Source organism: Gobius niger, assembly GCF_951799975.1.
Source record: "Gobius niger genome assembly, chromosome: 10".
Classification (NCBI taxonomy): Eukaryota; Metazoa; Chordata; class Actinopteri; order Gobiiformes; family Gobiidae; genus Gobius; species Gobius niger.
In genome coordinates, this window is record NC_136861.1 from 20,288,084 (window position 1) to 20,314,393 (window position 26,310).

The following is a 26,310-nucleotide window of genomic DNA, read 5'->3' on the forward strand; positions in this document are numbered from 1 at the left end:
ATTTGTGGATGAACTTATTTATACATCGCAGGTGTTTTCATGTAAACCCTTGCCAATCGAAAGAGCCAAGACTGGAATCTGCAGATATGTTCCAGCTCATCTGTTACATTTATATTCTTGATCGACTCAAAGCTCAACAAGTTTACACATGGTTGGTTACAGAGCTTGACACTAACACTAGCAAAACACTTTGGCCAGTGGAGTGTGTGAGGCCAAATACTTAGATCAAATTTTATATATGAAAAGAAAATTGCATTTATTACACCTTTCCTAGGCCAAATTATTGTAATATTATATGGATTAGTCTACAAGTATCCATCAATACTCTTTAATTATACCACAAATAAACACATTTTTCTATGTGTTTCTATGTGTTCTAAGTGTTAAATGGCTGGTAACATTTGAAAAGAACAAAAAAATACAAGAGAAAACAACTGTCGACTCTCTGTGAGCTAAACCTTGGTAACAGTAGCAAGCGTTCAGAACTGCCTTCGACTTGGTTCTCAAACCTTTTCTCTACGTGAACCTTATTTCACCAGGGAACCATCAAACAAACAGACAAACTACTAAATCCCAGTTGTTTATATCAATGTGCATATTAATAAACCCAAAACATGCACAGTAGGTTAATCTTCCAGCCAGGCGATCCTGAATATTAATCTTTTTTTTTTTTTTTGTTTACAGACAAGAAAAGAGAGAGCGCGTTCATTTAAGTTTGTTAGTTGTGGTTAAACTCAGTGCTATCACCCTAACTCTTCACAGCAATGCATTGAGAAACACGTAGCATAATTTTCTGAAAGCAATATCCTGTCACGGTTTTGTGAGCATCACAATCAGTATAAAAGGCTTTAGATCTTTTTTCACAAATGTCTTCCTTTACAATACATACATCTGAAGGACAAAACTAATCCTTGCCATTCATAAAATTACATCCTGTCAACCCAGTTTCAAGCTCTTTTTTCCAGAAGCTTTTCCCCTGAAAATCACTGTCTTAGAAAGCAGTACATTTTGCATACAAGATGTGTATCACAAACCGTACATGTTCAAATGGATGACCTGTATATGTCGCCTTTAATGCTCAAGATGAATGCAGTTAAAGGATCACTGGATTGGAGCAGAGTAGATTAATAATATAATTGATAACATAATTACCTCAAATTGATTTCAAATGTTCAATCTCTTGTAACACGGACTTGAAATTGTGTTGCGCAGCCCCTGTGGCAACTCAACCCCCTTTGCACCAATCTCATCCATGTACAGTGATGAGCCGCCCGCCACCCCTGACCTCCACTCAGCCTGCTACACTGGTATTTGGGAGCTGGAGACGGGCTAAAATGCCACTCCTGAAGCCTGCTATCACCTCTGGATAGATAGACAATCAAGGTTCGGTTGTCGAGAAACGGGAGAAGGGTCGAGAAAAGGGTTACCTCCTCCGCTGGTGATGACACGCGCGCTAAAGTCGCTAAATACGCCGTCACTCTGTATGCTAATTCCATCCATTTTGTTTTTAATGAACTGATTAGCGCGTGAGCGAACGGGGGGTAATTATTCTAATTGAGGAGAGTGACAGGAGCGAGGCAGGGGGCGATGAAGATGGGCGAGGAAGAGGAGTTGCGTGTTGGGATAAGAATGGATGAGAGAGTTGGACGCGTGCGGTTTGTGGGAGGTCGTCACGATACAGCAATCAGCAGACACACAACCCCGGGAGCGGCCTGTGTTGTGCTGTCAAACAAGTGCACCGTGAAGCCTCACGTTCACCCGGAGAAGTTTGTCAGTTGGCAGTGAGAGGAGAGACACAGAGGTCGGAAAGTGAGAGGTCCAACATCATGGATTAGTCATTAAAGAAGCCCAGTGCTGTCATTACTGGCATCGCGCTTTGATTTTTTTTTCCACACGACTTGAGTTTGAACTGCAGTTTCTTTCTGACAATAGTAATATGTCCAATAAGACGAGATGCGCAAACAGCTCCTTTCAAATTCCCCTGTGGGAGTTGTTCTCTGTATAAAAATGACAAAAAAATTTATACATAGTGAAAAATGCTAAAGATATCCCCCTGTGTTCAGAAGCACTCATTTTGTTATATTAAGGAGGTTACTTGTCTGGGCTGCTTTGCGCAAATGGAAGTCGATAAAAAATTTACCAAAATCCTTTGAGTTAATTTTACTGTCAAGCTAAAGGCATGTGCAAACATTTAGGCAAATATACGTAATAAAGTAAAAGAACACTCAAGTTTTATTATGTTGAAAAATTGTACCAGCTACTAACACTCAAGGTGAGCTCATATTTATACTTCGAAGCAAAACTGCTGTACAGTATACCGTATTTTCCAGACTATAATTCACACTTTTTTTCATAGTTTGGCTGGGGGTGCGACTTATACTCAGGTGGGACTTATATATCAAAATTTATAATTTCACATGTTTGTTATTATCACACTGACAGCCACTAGAGGGTGGTCTAGGCTTGTGTACCAGTATCTGCTACTCCTGTACCACTGGGGGAAAAAAAGGTAATCGAGTAGTAGAAAAAAAGTTGAGTTGAGTGAGCGAGAAACTTGTGAGGGACTGACGAAAAGCGAAGGTTACTTTTACTGCAATGAAGAAAACATAAATGGCTAATTGTGGGCTAAAGCTCGATGGCCACAGCTAGAGGTACGAGTTTGCAAATGGGTGCTTACACATCGTGTTGCCGGGAGAGGCTTGTCAATGGTGCAGTTATGCCTCCGTGCCCAGGTAGTTGCCAGGGCTGGTGCGACTTATACTCCGGAGTGACTTATAGTCCGGAAAAAAAGGTATGTGGAGATTATTAGAAAGTGTTGTATTTATTTGAATCATTTAAATCATCATTTTCCATTTGATGATTATTAAAATAGTTGTCTTGCAGGAACAGTAGTATAGTTCGCTTGAGTCGTGAGTAGTGGCAATCAGTAAAATGTATATGCAATACTTTTTGTTTTGCTCGGCCTTTCAAACATATTTGCGGTGAAGTTTTCTTTTCATCAGACTTTTGACAAAATGACAGTAACTCCGGAGCGATACTATTTTGAAGTAAACATGAATTCTGAGTGCTTCTTCCATCCCATTTGTTTCATGAGCCGTTCTCCTGAGTTTAGCCATAGTGCGGCGAATACAACGGGACATAATGCACTGACTCTGAAGGACCCACACATTTGCATAAAAGCTTCATATTTTATGCATTTAGCCACGGTCCTTGTTCTGATGCTTTCATGGTATTCTATCCGACTACCCCCTGCTGCCTTTATTCTTCCCTGCGAATCAAATCGAATCCGCATATAGCCCCTGTAGAGACTTCATGTTCATCATGTACACATACTCCTGTTAGGTACACAACACGGCGCAAATCCCAGCCCGATCTCTGTAGTGGATAAATTAAAAATCTGGCTTGAGAACACAGCTAATTGAAGACACAGTTGAACGAGCCAGAAGATGAACGATTGTGCCAAAAAACGACGGGCCGGGAGTGGAAATGACAAATAAATATCTGAGTGCCAGCACATTTTTCTGCTTTTTGTTAGATTTGCCGCCGTCTCTTTGTGTGATGAACGGCGCACACTAGACCTGAAGGTTGCCTCTGAATACTCTCCGTCATGCTGTCCTATTTTTAATTTCATGCCATTTCTGTTCCAGTTGCCGCGGGCGGCCGCCATACATGGACATTATACAACACTGTGCCATTTCTTTGAATTATATTTGTCTTGTGTTGTTGGCATTCACATTTCCACTGTGAAATTAACTGTGTTTCAATGGCTGCGCCCCTAGACTACATAATGGCATGCATTACAGGTTTTGCCCCCATCTGGCTACATTGTCGCGAGTAAAAAGAAGGGAAAAAATAAAAATGAATGCCGATGCTTTTAAACATTACCTGTCGGCGGCAATTTTATTTGTTACTCAAAGGTTACAATCAGCAGGCGTAAACATTCAGGGCTACACGGTGAAATGCATTACTCTATAAAGGCGCGACATAATAAAAAATAACCCCAGTACGTATAAACAGTAAATATTTTTATGATAGCGGATGTTATTACTGACTCTGTGAATTTGTTACACCTATTGAGTGCACAGACTGTATTTGCATATATTTGATGAACACTCATGGATATGGTTTGTGTTTCTTTTGCGCAGCGACTATGGGCAACCACCTCCTGACGAACCCGGTGCTGCAGACGCGCTCCGGCACATCTCCATACAACACGCTTTTGGCCGAGAGCTTCACCCCTCCCTCTCCCGGCGTCTTCAATTCCACCGGTTAGCACCCCCGTCTCGCTCTTGTGTGTGTCTATACGTGTCCATGTATGTCGGAGTGAGACGTGTACATTCACACAGCTGTGGTCCCTCGCCGTGCCTCGTGTGCCGTTGTCTTTCCTGAAATGATGTAGCTGTCAGACGTACGCACTAGACCAAACACAACAGAGCCAAACGCTGCCAGAATCAGTCGCCATCTGCCCATATCAGGAGTCTCGGTAGAAACAGGCACAAACTGATTGGAACTTTAGCTACAGCTGCGCCTGCCAGAAAACGCCACACTTTTTTCTCTTCCGCTCGTTGTCCAAGTGAAGTCGTCGTAATGACAGTGGCTGTGCAAAACCTGGAGAGTGCAGCAGTCTGGTGCACCAGCCAAAACACACATTAGTTCTCTATATAAAATTGGCTGATCATGGTTTAATAAAATTGAAATATTCCAATTCCTGGTTGCCCTTTAAAAATATATATTCCCCTGCAGTTCAGTGCAAAGTCACTGGTGTGTAGTTTGTAGCGACCAAATTACAACTGACTGTGTCTAAAAACAATATGTGCACAAAAAAGCAAAAACTATTTGGGAATATGTTAATTGAATTTTAGCTCACTCGAACACCACCCTTGGGATGCAGTGCCTATGCATTGTAACCACACAGAAGATAGTAAACCCACAGCCCGCGCAGCTGCCTGAACAGTACAACCCTGACTCATGGATATAGCAGGAGTTTTCAGCCACAAAGTATGGGGAGAAGAATTAAGGCTGCATTTGTATTTAATATTTTAGCGGTTCTCTGCACAATACGTCTGGCCTGATGGCCACAGGCATGGCAGCCAGGACATTTTTAGAAGTGAGTGGGAGAGGAAGTGTGGGGCATGCTTCATTACAATGTCTAATTACCCACCGCACTGCAGAAGAAGAACGTTGATTAAAGTCAAACTCCGCATTAAATTTTAACAATAGACATGATCCTCTCGGTCTGAAGGAGAGAGGCTGCTGCTCTGTGTTAATTTAACAGATAGGGTTTGGTGTAGAGATAGGGTAAACACTTCTGTGACTTCCTCGGCATATGAATTATTTATCCATTCAGGCATATCTGAATATCCAACATATCCAAATTAATTTAGTAAATGTGTGGTTCTGACGCTAAGACAGGGTGAGGCTGTGTGGGACAACAGCAGGTGAATGTGTCTGACAGTGAAGCGTGGATGATGTTAATGGTGCTCTTCTGAAACGCTATAAAGTGAATGCATTACATCAATGTGCTCTCACGACATTCTCTGAAACACACTAAGGCTGTACTTTCTAATTGTTTTGCATGACTTTCCCTTTGATGCACAGGAACCTTTCGCGACCCAAGTAAGTGTACCTCACCACAGTTCACTCTGCTGTAAGCGCCTTGTCTTATATTTACAATCCCGTTATTGTTCTGTCCTACTGGGGAATAATGAACCTCTGTGCTGTGTGTGTTTGGGTCCAGAGAGCACGCTGTCCAAAGGTCGCGACCCCTGTGGGATGGAGACCCTACCTCTCAATGGTAACTTCAACAACAGCTACTCCCTGCGCACGGGGCCCGGGGCGGGGGCCGGGGGCAGCTGTGACTTTCTGAGTGCGGACAGGGACAGCCCACCTCTGATAAACCCTCGTGGGGCGGAGACTCTGGGGGGCGGAGTCAGGAGAAACCTGTCGGACGCTGCGGCCTTTGAGAAGATGATCATCTCAGAACTGGTGCACAACAACCTGAGAGGAGGGGGAGACCAGGGGGACAGAATGTGTGCTAACATGTCGCGCCCTCATCCTGGAGTGAGCCGGGGCGCAGTGGACCAGTCTCTGAGCCTGGATGATGATGAGGACTACCTGAGAGAGGGGCATCAGCGCACCCCACAGGACGTGGAGCTGTTGTACAAGGCGCTGGAGGAGCCTCTGTTGCTGCAGCGCGCCCAGTCTGTGCTGTACCAGAGCGATGCAGAGGAGTCAGAGAGCTACACGGCCGATCTGACAGAGAGTCTGGGACACAGTGGAAACAGTGGCCAGAGCGGCAGGGGTGCAGACTCTCCAGCTCGAGACTCCCTGTACACCAGCATCACCAACCTGCGAGACTCGCCCTACCCCGACAGCAGCCCCGAGCCCCTTGAGGTGGTCCCCCGCTCCGCACAGCCCCCTGAGGAGCTCTATTACAGCTCGGGACGTCCCGCAATGGGCTCCCGTGGGGCGCCAATGCAGACCTTCTATCAGGCCCCGCCCCGAAGGCCAAGCGGGGAGGGTCCCCTTGCTCCAGAACCCCCCCACAGTGAAGGGGACGGACAGATGCAGCTGGTCACCAGCCTGTGACTGCGGCCCGACAGGAAGCTGGGGACTACTGCGATGGGCCCGCCTCCTGACGCCTGGCCTCGACCATGTTTGGATGCCTTTTTCTCTGACTGATTTACCTAAAGGTGACCTTTAGGGGGCGTTTTTGACCCCTGTCCTGTTGGAGAGGTGTCCCCTCTCCAGTATGCCCCACTTTCCTGTTGCTCCCTAAGGCCAAGTCCAGCAATCTGAATGTACCTGTTGCCCCTTTTACCTTCAGATATGTGTTTGTTAAGGTTTTTATGTAATTTATCTTCAAATCTGCCTCCAGAGATGAAAATATCATTTTGTATTTTCTCCTTTCCTTTTCTTACCGTCCATAGTTCATCATTTGATAAGAGTAGTCAGCTGTGGAGAGAGGCCGTGTAGTACACAATTATAACCTTCTGAATCATGTCACTCAAAAATGTCTTTATTGTTGCCAAAAATAACGTATCTTGTATTGAGCCAGAACAGAAAGTAGAACTGTCTCGAGGCAAATGCGCACACAGCCACTCATCAGAAGTGCTCATTATGAAGATCTAAAGAGTGGAACGGTGCTGGGTCTCAGGGAGGGACACCTGCCGTGGAGTTGCCTTGATGTTTTTGCTGTGAATGGATGTGAAGGCGGGACTCTGTACAAAGTGGAGGTAAACATGGACATTAATCTGAGAGGCTGAAGCGACCCTCCAGACTGGCCTGTCTTCTCCTCTCTTCTCTCTGGTCATTTGCTTTAGGCATTTAAAAAGTTCAATGACTGCATTGCTATTGTTTTCTAAGAGAGTATTCCATTTGTTGACTATTGTGCGGGTGGTGAGAGCCCTATTGAGAGGACTTCTGTGTTCAGCCTAGCCAGTTCGAAGTGGACTTGTTCCGTGTGTGGTTGTGACAAACCAAATAGTGAAATGCCACAAATGCACTGGTCATTGGTACAGTATAGCAGTGTACATAGGAGCTACACAAGAATCTACTTTATTCCTATCATGTAAATAGACACACCAGATGATCAAAAGCAACAAAAGCAGCATAACTTGGGAAATGACTTCTTGTATTTGCAACAAACTGAAGAACGAAAAATAAAATGTTTTGGAGTTTGTGACTGAAGTATATTACTGTCTCTCTCTCTCTCTCTCTCTCTCTCTCTCACACTCTCTTGGTTCCCTGCTCTTTTGCCCTGCGCCATGACACTAAGTGAGTATCTCTAAAGCACATTTCCACTGGAGAGCTGCAGTCAGCTGGGTCACTAAAGCATGCTTTTAGAGCTCTGACTGTGTGGTCAGGTTAGTGAAAGTGGGTTATAAAAGTAAAAGATGACAAAAGAAGAGGGAAATAGAAACACAGTCATAAAAAGTTAGTTGTGATTACTTTTATGTCCAGAAAAAATATAACTATTCACTCTAAAGAAAATACAATACAGATGATTGATGGTTTCATATTTATGCATCTCAATTATTAAGTTATTTTGCCTTGTTAACGGTGCATTATGGAACTTTTTATGTAAAAAAGAAAAAAGTTTTCTCTTATGCATATTTGACCTTTCTGTGACCCAGAGGCTGTATAAGTGGTCAGCATGGTGTCTTTACATTCCATCACAGATCAATTGTTTTTAGAGTTTCTGGTAGGTTTTCACTGCTGACGGACCCTCTCACCAGAAAACCTACAAAACAATTGATTCTGGACCACAATAAGGTCAATCTTCACTCTACATTATGTTTCCTCAGCTGCCATGGGGCTGTGACCACCCGATCACGCACATACTTACACACACACACACACACACACACACACACACACACACACACACACACACACACACACACACACACACACACACACACACACACACACACACACTATATTTGTGCTAAGGCAAGGTGGGTGAAGTGTCTTGCCCAAGCACTGATTAAGGTTGCACCTGAGCAACTGTTGCATGCCCTTTTGTCTTTTTGTATTTGTACGCGCTATTATTAACCCAGGGAAATACGAGATGTAATTATGCAAAGCCCTAAAACAATACTTTTGACTTTAATCTGTTTTGAGAACCCTGACAGAACAGGTAAGGCTTTGTTACCTTGAGTTTTACTGTAGTATATTTCTACTCTAACTCAGGAGCCTCTGTACAGTTGCCTCAACAGCTTTGTGCGCTCACAGTGGTTCTGCAGTTTATTGTCATATAATGCTCGACATGCTTTTTGTGTTCGACCTTTCAACTTTCCTGGGTTGATTGGCTGGAGGCGTCCGGGGAGATGGAGGTGTTTGAACAGAGAGAGAGAGATGTAGCCAAATGTCAGACTGTGCCTCAGAGGTGCAGAACGGCATTATGGGTAACAACAGCATCCATGAAGCAATTATGTACAGGCTTGTACCATTTGTAACACACACAAAGATGTATTTCCAACAACATGGATTCTACATGTAGTGGCGCCTTTAACAATTCAGGTGCAAACTAGTATAGTAAAATTGGGTGTGTGAGTATTAAATATAAACACACAGCTATGCTATGTCATTTACAATTGGTAGTTGGTGCAATAAAAAGAACATCATTTTGAATAACACACTTCAATTTCAAAAGCCTATTTCTGCTAGAACACAAAAACCCTATCCCAAATGGAAGTGGTGTCCAGGTGTGTGTATGGAGAAGACTGCCCCGGGACGCACATGATTTCATTGCACAGAGCATGAAAATAACAAAAGAGGCTTTGAATGGTTGAGACGAACATTTCCAGCATGTAAGCAATAGTACATTGGCCTATTTGAGAAATGACATGCCAAAAGCAAACCCAATGGTAAGGCTAATTTCACCCCGTCTGGCCTTTAGAAGCCACCCGGCCTTGTATTTATAGACATTTGTCACGGTTTATTTATCCGTTTTTATTTTAATATTTACGTGCTCTGATTTATTCATGCCATTGTTTGTTTCGTTGCGTCGTCCGTAAAAACTCGGGCCCCGTGCAGAAGTGTGATAGTATTTGGACGGAACGTGAGGGGAAAGTAAATGCAGCCACTTGTATGTGACATTTAGCTGTAGCTGAGAGTGTCCCACTTCAGAGGGGCCGTAAAGGACACATTTTAGCCAATGCTCCTGGGGCCACGCAGGAGGATGGATAATGGGTTAAACACTAATAATAATGGAGGCTTTATGAGACTTGACGGGTTATTTTTTTAAAAGCATATGGCGCTAAGGCTTGGTTTTCCCGCCTTAAGAATGCCATATTCTTGCGTATAATGCTGTATACATACAAACATATATATAAGCCAAAAAAACAAATTGCTTACAAATAGTTTAGATTTAATAGATTGCACTGAGTTGAAATTGTTCAGTTAGAATATATTCAAGCCATATTCAAGTTTTGCATTGTTTTATATTTATTATTTTGTGCAGCCCTCACATATTGTCGCCTAATATGACAGAAACAGAGGAATCTTGTTTCTGTCAAGATTAACAGTGCAAAACCCTAGTATCACAAAGAAAATCTGGGGACACACAAGTAGCTCATGTTCATATATACAATAAAGAAAAATCTTATACTCTACCTTTTACACTTCAAGTCTGGAGTAAACATTGCTCACCTCTGGCTTGCCAGTCGACCGAGGACAAGCATATTTCGTCAAAGATTCAACCGTTCACTTGGGGCTGCAAGTGTTAATAGCTCCACCAGAGAGGCCTCATCATAATCATCATTCTCCCCTTCACAGCCATCACCATTACGCCTGCTCCTATTCCATCTCCTGCGTTTGACATAATGTGCTGATACCGATCTTTTAGTGTTCTTGCGGGACCTGCCCTGGGGAAGCAACAACCCACAAGAGGGGGAATATAATACGCCACTATTATTTTTTCCTTGTACAAATTTTAATATCAATCTCGGCGGACTCCATTAGCGCCGTGTTGTTAGTGTTAATTTGTTTTGTCAAAGGCTTTGTTTATCCCTGGATTAATATCTCAATAAACAGCGGTGTACAGTACTGTGGTAGATGATGGTGATTATACGTTAGAAATGTCCGGGGCCTACGCGGCCCATTTGTAGGGGTAGCAGGATGGGAGTTCCAGCAGCATTCAAAGCCTTCCGAAACCTTTCATTACGATCACACAGTGGGCACTAATTTACTGCAGTGAACTCTTAACACTCTCACTGACTGTTTTCAAGGCTTTGTTTGCAAATACAGGCCTCAGATTTGTTTGTGAGGACGTTGCCGTTTTTTATGAATCGAAAGCTGAACATCTGACCAAAACATGACCAGTTGAAGTCAATATCTTTGACCCTATCATTACTACAGTACACGCGAGTGTTGAGATGAATGGATAATGCTGTTGCGCTTTGAGGGGCTTGCCATGCTTGTAAAGTGCAATACAAATCCTATCCATTATTATTGTTATTTACAGGAGTATGAGTTGAGTTGTGATATACAGTGGGAGGAAAAAGTTGGGTGAGGTTATCGCTGCCAAAGGAGGGTCAACCAGCGATTGAATCCAATGGTGTACTCACTTGTTCCACACTGTCCTGTCAGTGTTTACATGCTATACCCTGTAAAAACATGATAAAATGTAAATGTTTGGGAGGTATTAGTTTAAGCAGACACTGTTTACTCATTCTTGTGATTTTAATAAAGATCAGACCACATTTTAAGACCACATTTTAAGACCAATTTAGACGGTGGACTCACTTTTTCCTCCCACTGTATCCATGAATAACAACAATTATGACAACATTTGGACCACAAGACCACAATGGTGAGTGAGCAAAAAATGTTTTTCAAAATTATATCAAGCCCCGCAGACAGTGACACGTTTTCAGTCCGCCCACCCAAATTCAGCGGAAGAACTGGGCCTGCACTGTCATTTGACTAATGATTGAGTCACCGGCCCAAACTGACATTGATGTTGAGAATTTTGCAGGTGGGTATAATTTGGCCTTTGAACCCTCAGCCATCTCCGAGACTCACCGAACCATGGCAGTCTATCATTTACACAGCAGAGGCCCCCGTCTGTCCACACACACTTGACCCTATCCTCACGCGGGACCGTTTTAACCAGTTATTTGTCTGGACTACATCATATCAGCATGAGATGGGGGTTATTGTGTGAACCATCGAGCCAGCAGAGAGGTCCAAGGTCACGAGCTCCGCAGGGGGAACCGAGCTGGAGCGGCGTCGATGTCAGAAATGTCACAAAATCATTGAGGTGAGTCCATGGTGAGATCTCTATAGGGTTGGAAGATGGATGGGTGGGATTTGAAACTGTATTTTATCAAGAGGTTGCCACAAATTGATCGAACTTATGCTTGATAGCTTGTTAAGGAAACAAACAACACCCTCTCTGCATTTATAAACTCATGCCACCAATTGATCATTTCAGGTTTATTAGCAAAAACAAGGTGAATGATGTGCATTTGATCACAAAAATGAATAACAATGGCTTATGCTTGCCTTGCGCATTTACAAGCCTGAGTTGACAAGCTTCTCAAAACCAGGCTGCCAACATTATGTGAAGCGATGGGTAAAAAGCAAATAAGATTCCATTCCAACCTGTGCCACCATCCACTCACACACAACATTTATAAGGACACTCTGCACCTGAGGGAGCTCCCTACCACATATGATTTATAATATATAAGTATTTTAAGATGAGTACCTCTTCTTTTCCAGATTGAAAAAGCTGGTACAGTTTTGAGTTTTGTTTCTCTTCCTCTGTTTGGACAGCTGCCTTCGCCAAATGGGGTTGTTTCTGTGAGCGTTTGCGTCGCTGCAGATCACAGCAGCCTTGTATCTGCACATATCATTAAAAACCTATTGAAAATATGTATACGGTTGTTGCTTGGGGCTCGCTGAGAAAACATAGTAAAGGCAAGGCTGTGGCGTTACTGTATGTGTGAATGCTGAATTAATACATGTGCAACACAGTAATTACCATTGTAGATGCACATCGGTGTAGGGAGCTCATATTTCAAAATGGAAATGAAAAGATGTCTTTAAGCACTTGGGCGATAATGTTTTATTCATGGCGTGGCCTGCAGGTTAGAGCTGTGCTGCTCTGCTGTGGACTGTAGGAGGCAGGGGACTGAAATGAGCGGGCCCTCCTGACTCAGCTCCCCCTTTGAACCAGATGCATATGCAGATCTGCTGCATTTGGGACCATCCTTCTGGGTCTGAGAGGAGAAAATCAAGGCAAGAGGCCATGTTTGAATCTTCTTTCTTTTTGCTATTTCTCTGCTGGGGTCACCATTACTTGCCCCGCTCTGTGCTGTGTTTAACAAACATATCATAATAGGTTTTATGCCACAATCCCTACATATCCGACTCATTTCTCAGGACTATTGAACTAGCTCAAAGAGTAAACTTCAGGATTCTCCAACCTGTTGCTCTCCAGCCTGTTCCAAGAAGCTCCCCAAAGGCTTTCTACATTATTAGATAAGCATGATGAAACATTTTATTTTATGTCTTGACAAAACAACTCATATTTCTTCCATTTTTAATGGTTTATAGATGCATTTTCCATTTTAGCATAAAATGATTGTGCTATGAACCTGCCCCATACAATCTAGACACACTTAGGTAAATAAAGTAATTTAAAAAAGTAATTTTGTTGAAACATAATCTTGCCTACAAACTAGTTTGGGTCTTCTAAACCCAAGCCCTACACCAAAGTATCTTCAAAGCTTTGCTGTTTTTAGCTCACAAAGGAGGGAAAACTTTGGAGATAGTATGTCATCCCACCAAAAAATGAACTCCTGACTTGATTATGATGCTTTCTTTGGTTTATCTACATCGATAGGGTCTAATATGTTGTTAAAACATACAGGTCATCATTACAAATATACTCTGAATCACCGCAGTTACACCAGTCAAGGACCTCTGGATTAGACACCACAAAAATGATAATGTGGTGTGGGCATGGACACACGAAAGAGATGGCTAGTTAGAGTTCTGTGTAATTACTTAACATGTGCTGCTCCTGGATGTACAGTAAGCAATTGCCATCATGCAGTTCCCAGGTGTCCTTGCGCAGTGCACATGCGCTCATACAGTACGGTGCATTACAGGACAGTGTTTCTGTATACATTACAGATAGCAAGTCTTTTCGAGTAAAACACACTTGAAGTGTTTTTAATTGCACTTGTTTTCCAAATATTTTATTCATTTGCCTATTTCAATCACTTATATTAATACCCTTGGCTTTTTTCCTCCAAGTCTGCATTGTGACCAGCCAAGCTGACCAGAGACCTCCTTACACGAGCCAATCCTCCAGCCGGCTGCAGCAGTGCCAGTGTTTGGCCACGGCCTTAGTCTGAGCTGTCCACACAAGAGGGATGAGCAGCCTGGTCCCATACTAATCTAGCGAGCAGAGGAGCTTTGTCTCACTACAGTAACCAGAGCGCGTATTAGAAGGGCCAGCTCTTAGGAAACTCATACTGTAAGTGTGTGTGCAGCAGTATTAGTAGTGCCTGTTTTTTCCAAAGCATCACTCAAGTTTAATTAATCATACTGTGAGGGTGATCCCTGATGTAATCTTTTAATGACACCTTTCAGTGTGCATGAGGGTCACGCTGGTATTTGTTTGTGCACTGTATGTGGAGTCACAATAAACAGGCCAATGAGCATGGGGATCACTCAGAGGGATAACAACGTAAATGTCCAGGATATTAGACCCATCTAAGGCCAGCGTGAGCCATCACTCGTGTCCCCATAATGCCGCAGTCACAGTTGAAGCCTTACAGGAGACTAATTGACTCATATGAGGTGCATCGGAGCATAGCATTGGCACCTAATTATGCCATAACTGTGGCTTTTCCATGTTGTAGCAGGGTACTTTGACTGCACATGTGACAGGGTGTGGACAGTAATGATTTTTACTGTGCCACTGACCTTACATTGAAGAACCAGTCACCTCATTAAGCTCATGAGAAGGTTCTGGGTCAAAGAATTCCAAATATGTTGCAAATGACATAGGCCTATCTCATACGTCAAGCAAATGTGCACCGTCCTGGTAACATCACGTGAAAAAATAACTAAAGTCTAGTAGGATAACTGATAAAGATAAAGGTAGGGTAAGCCAGTATGCAAAATAAGTAGGCCTATGCAGTAAACCCTCCATCTCATCCATTCCGGGTAAACGTGCCTCTTTGTACAGCGCTGTAGCCACGCCCCTGGACGCACCGTGAACTGTGGATGACTCTCCCGGAGGAAGGCACCGTCTCGGGCCTTGACCGGTGTCGTCCCGCTCTTCATGTGCGCTGCTGCAACACCTTCACACTGTGCCATCCCGACAGCAGCCGGCAACAGAGCTCCTCACCCCTGACTCACGCGCCTCCCCGGCTCTCAGCCCATCTGAGAGGTAAAAGAGGGTCATTTCAAGGTCACTGCACATAACGGGGAGACCAAAATAGAAGCAGCCATCGACAAAACCGAGCAGCACCGTGACCGTCTCTGCTGGTCCCGCAAGTCAACCCTGGCAATGCGCACTGGTAACTAATGCCTTTTAGAAAAGAAAAGGGGGGGAAAAAAGAGGAAGGGGGAAAAAAAACACCAGCCATGAGCTTGACATTTATTTATTTATTGACAAATCAACGGAAAAAAAGTACATTTGTGCTCACAAATAATGATTGAAAAGTAAGTGTTCATGTTACAGTTTGTTAATAATCACATGTGCAAATACAAATTAATTATGACGATTAATTAATGTTAGTATAATTGTGCTACAATAAAATCACCGTTTTGATCAAATAGTAAAATCTAAAGTGTTCCATTAATGTTTCCTGCCCCCTAGTGGCGCGAGGAAGATATATGACAGTGATTAAACAAACTGTTGTTACAGTTAAATAAAGATAAAGCAAAAATAATAAGCAAGTAAGTAAGAAAGTTGTACCAAACATGCCCTGGTACTAAACTGAGCATGTTTGGTCTTTCATCAGAAGACCACATCACTGTGCCACATATGCCACGTAATGCACTTCATAAATGGGACTCTTTCTTCACAAAAGGAAACCCCATTGTTATTTTTACAATAGTCGTGTATGTTTGTCTATCGCATGTATGCTTCAATAATATTCACACAGCTCTGGTACAGTTGCTGACCCTCTGGTGCACCCAATGGGCCAATTTAAATGAATTCCCCTGGACCTAATACAGTTACCGTCAGATTGTCCTTCGGCATCAAACAAAGAAAGGTATAGATGAGGTTTTAGATGAGAACAATTGGTATTGACCTTAGACAACACCAACAACATTCTTCAGTAAATAATGATACGGACTGCACACAGCACAAATTACTGCTATGCTGCAATTTACTGTAGTAATATCAAAATATCCCCAAATTAAAATATCTTTTGTTATATCATTTGATGATGTTGCCAGAAAATGTACCAAGCTGTGAGAGTGCTATGCATATTATTATCAGTGCTTAATTTGCGCATTCCTCCAATTTTCAGTTTTTCAGGGTAAAGGATCCGGGAAATATTTAGGAGGATCCGGCAAAGAATATATCTGATATAATGGGTTTTAATGAGAGTGTTCTGGCAACTGTTTTGGCCTGTTCCCCGAATCCATCACATCGAATCAAAAGTGTTCCTGATACTACTAATTTACAAATTAAGCACTGATTGGTATATTGTATTATGCTATATTATATTATATTATGTTATATTGTATTATGTTATATTATTATTGTCTATCATACATCATCTTCGTTTGCTTCTTTTTTTTCACCCTGTTGCAAAAAAACAAAACATAAAAACAACAATTGGGATAAGTGGCATTATTGATGACAGTTCCATCATTATTCTTATGAAGTTTAGTTCTTACAGGTGAAGTAGATTCGTCGCTGCCCGAACCACGGCTGTGCACCAGCTCTCCACCCTCTCCTCCTGCAAAATACCCCGGTCCGCCAGATCTAGCAGCAGAAACAAGCAGAAATTAAGACAATGCCTCGCCAAACATCGACCCACGCTCTTTTTTGGCTGGACGGCAGCTGGATGTGTTCTGATGTCCACACAAACGCCTGGAGACACTGCTGTAGACAGAGGCAGCGCATGTCATGAAGCTGACAGCTGTCCAAAACAACGGGAGCGCGCTGAACGAAGCGGTAAGCGAGTAGACTCCCCGGTGACAAATGTTTCTGTCTTTATAAACTTAGAGAGAAAGAATCATTTTTTAAAGATGCTTTACCCCTGACTGCGAGGTGAATGTTGTTCTTCGTCCTTGTCACGGTTGGGACTTTGTGCACCAAGAGTCCCTCCTTTCAGACATTTGTTGTTGCTGAAAGAACAGAGGGTTAGACATTTAGCCACCGGGTTAGGTTATTGTTGATCTGAGCTAGTGTTATGCCCATTTTAAGATAGAAAATGCACACACACCGGAAATAACAGACTACGACACCTGAACACCTTTTATTAGTTGTTACGCCTTGGCTTTGATCTCAGTTCTCCCTGTGCAGGTGATACTAACTAATCACTCCTTTTTAATAAGACGATTTCCTGCTATTATCTGCCCATGCTAATTCTCTCTCTCCCTGTCTTTCTCTCAAATCTTATGATGTCTTACCTTATTTTTATTTTATATTGACATAATTACACATAAGTAGCATTGGACAAACCAGAAGCATTGTTTTAAATGTTATAGTAAACTGCTCATTTTAACACTTGTCCATAGGACACTTTTAGTGAAAATAACCATCCATAGTTAGTTGCCCAATGCTTAGTGCTTGCATTTCCCTAGTGTTCCCCATACCCCTGGTTGGAAAACACTACCCTGTTATATTTTACATAAGTAACACAAGAAAATGACAGTGACTTTTACTACATGAAACCCATTGATTTATGCACCTTCAGGTGTTTTGTTAATGTGCAAAAACGTACCCATGCAGTTTTGTGTCTGCTTTCCGACTTCCAGGGTCCTGCCACATGTCTCTAGACAGATGAATGATTATACACAAGTTCATTAATATTAGTTCATAAAGATAACTTGTCATCAATATACTGTATGATAGGGACTACAGTAGCTACCAAGCACTTACCCATTCTGACCCACATGTGGAAAATCTCCAGAGATCGGAGGTACATCCTTGTTGTTACTACAAAAGATATATTTAGACAAAATTCTAAAAAACAGTTCTTGACATTGAAAGAGAAAAAAACATTCTAATCCTTACTTAGTTCCAGTGATCTCGTCCATAATGATGAATTTGTTCACATCATTAACATCATTGGAATCACTGCGAAGACATGTCAATTACAATGCGCATACATTGTTTGTTGTTCCAGGGTAGAACTTGAATTATGACAAAAGCAAAACAAAACCTTTTCACATTCAGCAACTGTTCTTGTTGAGTATTGAGTCCATTTTCCATCTCTGCAACTCTGTAAAGTAGTGAAAATAGTGAAAATAAATGGATTGAAGTTGCTACTTTCACTTGCTGCTCTTCTTTGATGTCTGTTATTGCTGGTTTCCCGTTTGAAAAAAATCAGCAATATTTGGGAAGCTCTGTGAATCAACTGCTGTTGTGATATTAGGCTGTACAAAATTGATTCAACTACTAATTTGATTCAACTACTAATACTATTGCTACTGCAACTACTTTCAGTTCAGACCGTATTGGTAAATAGTTTTTTGGCTAAGCTACTGCCCGCCATAAACATTGCTTTATATTGTACTTTGGACGGCCTCAAAATATGCAAGGAGTGATCATACTTTACCAACATTACAATCAATTTTAATTAATTCATAATAATAATAATAATAATAATAATAATAATAATAACAATAACAATAATAATAATAATAATAATAATAATAATAATAATAATAATAACAACAACAATAATAATAATAATAATAGTAATAATAATAATAATTAATTGGTCTAATTTCACTGACTAAGCTCCTGAATAGCTCATAAGAGTATGAGTATTTTTTCACACCTTTGATCTGCGTGCCCTCCATTGTGTGCAACATTAGTCCTTCCTCTGCAAGGGCAGCGCCCACGGAGTTTCGTCAGATAAACAGGAAAGCTGGCATCCAGCCTTTTCCTGTAAATCAAAGGTCTTTAATATAAGGCATCACAATCAGAAGCAAATAACAGCACTCACCTCTGACGTTTTCTTCTCCATAAAATGTATTTCACAAATAACAATACACAAATTGGAGTGATCAAGAATAATAATGTAACAGGCACACCAACTGGACAAAAGAGAAAGAAGAAGAGAAGAAGAGAAACGTAAATGCATTTTCTTTTAATCACATAAACATGATGCAATAATTTAACTCACTCAGTGTCTTTTTCCCGATGTTCATAGATGTCAAAGCTTTAGGACTGTCATCTTTATAACAGAGAAAATGTATGTACGTGTCAACTGTTTAGCTAGTTTTAAAAAGCAATGCAATTCAAAATTAGTCCTACCCAAAACAATGAAATCTTCACATGTGTCGTAAATCGTATCTCCCTAAAAAAATGGCAAATTCAAGTTTTTACCAGCTTGAAATGGATGTAAACAATCACTTCCTCACTGCTGTACTTGGTCTATTACCTTCTTGTTAACACGTTTGATTTGTAGATTGCGGCATTCGTGAGTAGTTACTGAAACATTATCCATTTCTGACACCACTCCTTTTAAAAGTTGGAATTTCTTCTTCTCCATCAGACTGATTATGGTCTGCAAATACAAAAACATCGGTTCTTGTAGCTAATGCGGAAATGAACCCTTCACATAAAAACGAAAGTAAATCAGAGGACCTACCCTACTTTGTACTTCTCTAACTTCAATCGCTTGGGCCTCCACTGTTGCGTTTGTAACATATCTATATCCACCAGCGGTTTTGATGTCAGAACATAAAAGGTGTATACTTGTACACGCTGTGAAGACATGGCAACAGAGATAACGTTTAGTTATGAAATCTTCACATTCCAGCGCATACATTTCATCCAACATCTAAACTGACAGACTTTATATTGACAATAAGGTCAATAAGTAGCTTTACATACCTTCATTGTACGGCAACAATAGGCTAAGAGCAAAAAGGGAGAGCCATACGTTCACAGACATCTTGTTTTTGCAAAGGGCTGAAGGGTAATGAGTAACTTCCTGAAAAGACAAAACATGACATCAATATCTGGGCATGCGCAAATCATAATAAGAATATTAATAAGGTTTAAGTATGATGCTCATTCCTTCATTTCAGAACACTGTCACAGGAGTTGTCTCATTCATAGCAGCACACATACAATGTTTTTGAGGCACTCTTTGTTAAATACGTGTGTCAGAATCTCTTCCTGCTGATTCATTTGTGTTGTGCACTTGTAGACACAAGGGGTGGCTCTTGTGCTACTGGAGTTCATAGTGTGTAGATGTGTGAAGTGTGTATGGTCTGGAAGGTTTAAATGTGCCATTATTTTATCACCACAGTGAAATAATCAGTGGGCATAGAGGCAATTGAAGCATTGAACGCAGAAGCAATAGGATAGATATAGTGTAGCAGTAGTAGTTTTGGTTTTAGTAGGCTATTAATCAGCAGTGTTTTGATAAATTACACAAGTATGCTCAAGAAACAAATCTGCTTAGTACTGGTCCCTCTACATGAAAATATTTTGAGGTAGCAAAACTTGAGTACAGATTTTGATTCCTTCTTACTGAAATAACTTGAAGCTAATAACTTTGCATTTTGCACTGAATCATGAGTGAATAGAGCTCTTATTGTTGCCCGCTCCTCTGTCATGTTGGCTGTACCCCTCTCTCTCACAGATAACACTGGTCATGCACGCTTCATTTGCGGTGCATCTTCTCTGGTCCAGTGACAAAACACAGAGCACATGTGTGTCGCTCAATACGGGCCCCTCGCTATCTCCTCTCCTGGCCAAGAGCATCTCACTCCTCTGTCTTTTAGCTCTGTAAACAATTAGAGAATGTGTTGCAATTCTATACCAATATTTATTATTAGTGAAGAGTTTGAAAGGGCAAATTTTATTCACATGTGTCTTGTTTTGGCTTTCTTAGTTGAGTATTCTTATTATGACACGCCACACTATTATTTTCTGGCTTTTATTTGAGATTTTAACCTCATTATACCTCCTGCATTCTGTCTCCCTCTCAAAAGCTGAAATTTCTCCCCCACCACCTTTTAATATCATGAGTTGGTGACCCTCTATTTTATTACTGTCCAGACAGCTTCTCCAGGCAGGTTATTTGAAGTACTCAAATTGCTGCCACTACAAACCATGTAGTGCTAATTGCTAGGAGCTGTTGTTTTTACAGGATTTTAAGCAACTTCTCTCCCCTTTGTGCCAAAAGAGGAGGAATCCTGGTGTTTTCATGTATGAAGAAACCAGGGTTGAATTACTTTTGAATCTATGTCATTTTTGTACGTAAAATGTAAAATCCCAGTGCTTAGTTCTCCAAAAGTGTGTAATATGATATCTTATAAAGCTTTTTGCTCAATACCGCACATATTCACTGTATCCCAGATCAACAAAGCCTAAAAACGACTAACTTGAGCGCTCTCTGCGGAGGGGAGTGCTGTCGAAATGGGCCAATGGTCTTATCCATTTTCCATGGAGATCAGGTGACAGTGGGAGGCTTCTCCAGCACAGGCCCAGTGTAAACAGACCAGAGAAGTTACGAGGCTCAGAAACACAAGACTGATGGACGACTTCTGTCCCATACTCCCACCGCCACAACAGTTTCACCGCACCATTCAGTCAATATACAATAAAACACGCAACAGGATTGAAATTCACAATCCTGCACAGATCCATGCAATTCTTTTATTTCTTGCCTTGTGACATATGGATATTTGCTTGTCCGTGTGTAAACATATATGTTTAGATGTATATGTATGTATGTATGTATGTATGTATGTATGTATGTATGTATGTATGTATGTATGTATGCATGTATGCATGTATGTATGTATGTATGTATGTATGTATGTATGTATGTATGTATGTATGTATGTCAGTATGTATGTATGTATGTATGTTTGTATGTCGGTATGCATACATGTATGTATGCGAGTATGCATGTATGTAGGTATGCATATAATTCCTATTTTTATTTTATTTATTTATTAATATTTTTGTAATTATATTTTTGTAATTAATTTCTTCTTATTATAATTTTTTTCTTTTTTACTTTGTCTTCTTAATTTATCATAAACAGTTCAGATTTTTATGTGATTATTTTTATTTTTTCATTATTATGATTATTACTATTATTTATTTATTTATTTATTGTTACTTATTATTTTTCATCTCACTGGGTGTTAAAAAAAGAAAAGAACATTTGTGTAAATTCTGACATGCTCATTGTGTAATTGCAACATGAAATGTATGACACACACACACAAAAAATCACTATACTGATTGATGAGTATTAGTGTATTTTAGCACTATACTTAAAGTACACGTTTCCGTACTACTACTACTAGTGCACTGATTTATCAATATGTCGTACTCAAGATATTTATGGCAATATTGGTTTATTTGTGATCTTAATTGAGCTAAAAGTGTTCAAAGTCTCAATAAAGGGACAGGTTATTTCTGCAAGTGAGTCACTGTTTGAGAATTTAAATTCAGAGTTCATGTCCACTTTTCTGTGACTGAATTGAAACTGTAAGAACCAAATCACAAAGACTGCAGAGACATAGCGAGTGCTTTGCAAACAACAACAGACATTGATCATTTACTAAGTGTTTGCCCATATGTGTAACAGGTAGTGCGTGCAAAAGGTGGTCAGTAGCAGAGTTATTTGAGCTTTTTTTTTTACTCTTGCAACATTCTCTCCTTTACATATCTGATTAAAGGGCTGTGATACAGGCAATTTCAAAAGGCTAAATAGGTACAACATGCCGACAATATGCAATTTTCCAACTTGTTCTTGCTATAGTCTGTCTCCATTGTCTTGTGTTGTTTAAACCTGTGAATCCTGTCGTTTAAACTTCTACAATCATTTTCTAAAGTTTGTCTCTTTCTTCTATTAGTTTAGCTGTATGTTTTTCAGTCTTCTCTCAGACGTTCATGCACTTTAAATAAAACAATTTGCAGTGTAGTGTCACAGCAAAGACTACCAAGTGTAAAAAACGCCTGCTACAGTTTAGCCTGTTTAGTTTTGTTTAGTTTTCCAACTTATACGGTCCACCGCAGTGCCCACAATAAGAACACCACTGCGCGAATCTAGAGCAACTACACTACATTTTAAAGCCTAACGTATCATGAGGCTACACGTTTGAATCCAAATACACAACAGCAGCAAGAAAACCAAAACAATATGCACAGGCTAGAAGTGGTTCCTTCATGACAACAGCCCTGCGCTCGTGCTGTGATGTGGTGCAGTAGATGGAGAGCGTCTGTTCCCAGAGCGGACACGATTCACAGTGATATTATTCAAGCAGAAAGTGTTCTTTGTCAGCCACAGACACAAAGCGAGTGTAGGGGAACAGCTCAGAGTCACTGGGGGCACGTTCAAATAAAATGGTAATAAGTGTAAACCCTCTGTGGCTTGAAGGCTGCGTCTGGTCTGTCCAGTATCACAGGCGACTGTGTATGTCTCAATAAATTATATAAAAAAGATGTCTACACACAGGAAAAACTGGCACTATATAAAACATACAATTTTGTATGTTTTTTCGTGTTAAGTCTGTATACTTTCCATAGGAGTTGGCACAATATTGTGTATCTATCATGGCAAATATGTTTTCTTGTCATCAGGGCTGGACATGAACACTAGTCAACCAGCCAAACTCTGCTCCATGTCTGCACTGGCTATAACTCATTTCACTCTCAGTGCATGCAGGGTTGAGGGTGTTTGAAATTCCTGTTTTTTTGAGGGTACACCATATTTTCTACACAATACATGTTATTTTTTGGTTGGGTAGACACATTTAAGTGGTTTGTAACATGGATTCAAGTTCCCGTGTCTCCTAACGCTATTGCTTTAACACCGAACAAAACCCTTTATACAGGGAGAGAAAGTCTGGAAATTCAGCCCACAACCATTTACTTCTTGTTTGTTTGTGGACTAATCTCCCCGTGTACTATTTGTGCTCTGCATTTGACCCATCTAATGCTACTGGGGCAACTTGTCAGGAAGGAGCAGCCTGTTATAAATATTTTGGATTGAGGGAGGAAACCGGTGCACCCAGATGAAGCCCACCCAGACAGGGAGAGAACATGCAAACTCCACACAGTGCGACCCCAGCTTCCACAAGGAGACAAAAAATGTCACTACCCCCATGCGTGATAAAACATGCAGCAAGTATTTTATTATGCAGCATATAGAAGTAACATTAGCAATATGATGAGCCTGAAGCTCCGCCCACATCCTGCCAACAAACCTGCAGAAGTTCAACTTTTCACTGAGCTCGCTGGGGCACCGCAACCTGATCCCGCTGAGAAAGTCTTATAAAAGGAAGCAAATCAAACAATCCAATCCAAAAAGACAAATGTGTGTTACTGCGTGAGATCTGTCCTCAGCAAATGCAGTGATAATCTTGAGTTATATAATAAAACAAAAAAAGGGGCAGAAAAATGGGTTGCACAACGTGGACAGCTCGTATTAATGTGTTTTCCATGTTGTTCTCCGGAGAGAGATCTCTGTCAGAAAACAAAACGCTCTGTTTGAAACCTGGTTTAAGTTCAGCTAAATCCACTTCAGGTGGCCCTCGTGTTTCTCAACTTTATAGTTGCTACTATTTGATTATCTGTTCTCTCTGAGGCTTGAGAAAGTACTGAAAATGTGTTAAAGTGATAAAGGTTCATAATAAAAGTTTGGGTGTCTGTGAAAGTGATCAAGTTGACATTTTTTCAAATTAATTTGTACAGCTGTACAATGACACTGTTACCACAACTTCATCACTGCGATTGGTACAACTACAACAGCATTGTTATGGGTAAAATGTATAATTATACATCACCAAGAAATTTCCACAATTTACCAGATTATTTGACACACTACAGGGGTAGGGCACCACTATCTCAAGAGCCAGATGTGGCTCTTTAAAGCCTCTGGAGCAGCTCTTTTGAGATTTTTGATGGAAAATATCAAGTGTTTTTGAGTTTAATTAAGGTTTTAAATTTTGCTCTCCATTTGAGCCAGAATGAAGGCAGTGAAAAATGGTTGGTTAAAATGTTGAAATAAGTAACGTAAGTAAGTAAGTAAGTAAGTAAGTAAGCAAGTAAGTAAGTAAGTAAGTAAGTAAGTAAGTGCTTTATTTGTCATTGTAACAACGAAATTGTGTTTAGGTGTTAGTCCTGCGCCACTGCGACTGAGCCACGATGCCACTGGGGTCAACCTGACCAGCATGTCCCTGGAGGTCAGGGAAACCGGAGTAATGCCTTCAGTCTCCTAATCCTCTGAAACAGTGCACCGCCTACTTGGTTTGTCCCTGTTTCAGAGCGTAGTGTCCTGCACTGGTCAGTTCCTCCACTTCCTCCTTCCTCTTCCTCCTGCGCAGCTCCCTCCACTCCACAACAGTTCTTCACATCTTCTGGGAAGAGTTTAGCAGTTAATCTGTTTTATTCTCTAGTGAACATCCATTAGACAGAAAAATAGAAGGCATGCGTGACTTGGCTGTGAGTCTCGCCCGGATGCCTCCTTGTTTGTCCCTTTTTTGTTTCCTGTGGCTCCTCTTGTGAAGCCTCCACTGTGCTGCAGGTGTGGTTCCTCTTCAGTGTCTCAGAAGAAGAAATTTGTAGGTCTCAAATGAGTTTAGCTGATACGCTAGCTGTTTCCTTAAAAAAAATGGGGGGGAAAATGCTTTCTTCAGGACAATTAAGGACTCTCTGCAGTACCCCACAAAAACACGACAAGACGTACAAAAGTATCCAGTAAAACAATGTGGAACACAGAAAGCACAAATGCAGTTCAAAGATAAAGGCAAAAAATGCAGCTGTACCAAGAGAGAGGGAGGTTGCTGCCTGTTTACATGTCCCCATGACGTCACCAAAAAGAATACAATTTCTCATTAAATTGTACATTTCAAGTTGATCAATAAAAAATACCACTATACTACTGCTTCATGGTACTAGTACTTCTGAAACCACTCCTCTTACTACATCTTAAATCAGTGTCCTCAGATTATCGGTTTGAACGGGTTACTGCTCTGCCAGTGTGTTAAAATCAAAACTTAAAGGTAATGTTAGTAGGATGCACTTTCATTATTTGCGCCATTCCTCATTTGAAAGCTAAGGACCTAAAGAATTCACTCACTAAGCTTTAACAACTGGAGGCCTGCACTAGCACTCTTTATGACCAGATTGGGGCCAGGGGCTGGAATTGTGAGAGAACAACATTTTGATTTGACCATACGTCATATTCGTGGACACTAGAAAAAAAACATACAAAACTCATGTTAAAGTTCTGTATCCATTAAAAATATACTTTTCAGTATAGCTTCCTGTCTCCCTCAAAGCAGTTCTTGGCACTCAGGCGGAGCGTGTCTTGTTACAGAAGTACAAGCCGCCTGATAAAGCCCTGCATTGTGACCCGTAATCCCTCCAAAACAATGAGCATTTATGCACCTCGCCCGCTTTTATTTCTGTGTCCTGAATAAAAACATGCGCCCAAACTGAACACATCGTCCCACTGTGTTACTAAAACAACTCAGGCACCAACATGCTTTATAGACTGATGAGAAACAACCCACCCTCGTCACGTCTTATTTTCCAAATTCGTGTGAAATTTGGTTGTATCGCTGATTAACCGTGGGCAATGCGTGACGTGACAGGAAAGGGCTGAGAGTCAT

General features: G+C 41.2%; 1 protein-coding gene and 3 long non-coding RNA genes across 6 annotated transcripts in view; 1 reads left to right on the forward strand and 3 right to left on the reverse strand.

Annotated features, from left to right (window-relative positions):
* adgrl1a (adhesion G protein-coupled receptor L1a) overlaps window positions 1-7,695 on the forward strand; it is a 142,186-nt gene extending 134,491 nt beyond the window's left edge. For 2 of the 3 annotated variants that reach the window (XM_079564271.1, XM_079564272.1), the window contains 3 exons: window positions 4,146-4,268; window positions 5,599-5,616; window positions 5,738-7,695. In XM_079564271.1, the coding sequence (XP_079420397.1) occupies window positions 4,146-4,268; window positions 5,599-5,616; window positions 5,738-6,588 (992 nt within the window). In that variant the 3' untranslated portion in view covers window positions 6,589-7,695. Of the gene's footprint in view, window positions 1-4,145; window positions 4,269-5,598; window positions 5,648-5,737 lie in introns of all 3 variants that reach the window. The other variant, XM_079564273.1, reaches the window with a different exon arrangement.
* A 7,035-nt stretch (window positions 7,696-14,730) lies between these two features.
* Window positions 14,731-17,648, reverse strand: LOC306968793. Its single transcript, XR_013793282.1, has 4 exons — window positions 17,594-17,648; window positions 16,747-16,836; window positions 16,384-16,471; window positions 14,731-14,910 (listed from the first exon to the last, which is right to left on the reverse strand). It is a non-coding gene; the product is annotated as an uncharacterized lncRNA (long non-coding RNA).
* A 188-nt stretch (window positions 17,649-17,836) lies between these two features.
* LOC306969091 lies at window positions 17,837-18,756 on the reverse strand. The gene is made up of 3 exons (XR_013793302.1): window positions 18,666-18,756; window positions 18,498-18,605; window positions 17,837-17,936 (listed from the first exon to the last, which is right to left on the reverse strand). It is a non-coding gene; the product is annotated as an uncharacterized lncRNA (long non-coding RNA).
* Window positions 18,757-18,851: 95 nt separating this feature from the next.
* On the reverse strand, window positions 18,852-19,655 carry LOC306969090. Its single transcript, XR_013793301.1, has 4 exons — window positions 19,559-19,655; window positions 19,314-19,429; window positions 19,104-19,229; window positions 18,852-19,019 (listed from the first exon to the last, which is right to left on the reverse strand). It is a non-coding gene; the product is annotated as an uncharacterized lncRNA (long non-coding RNA).
* Between the last annotated feature and the right edge of the window lie 6,655 nt (window positions 19,656-26,310).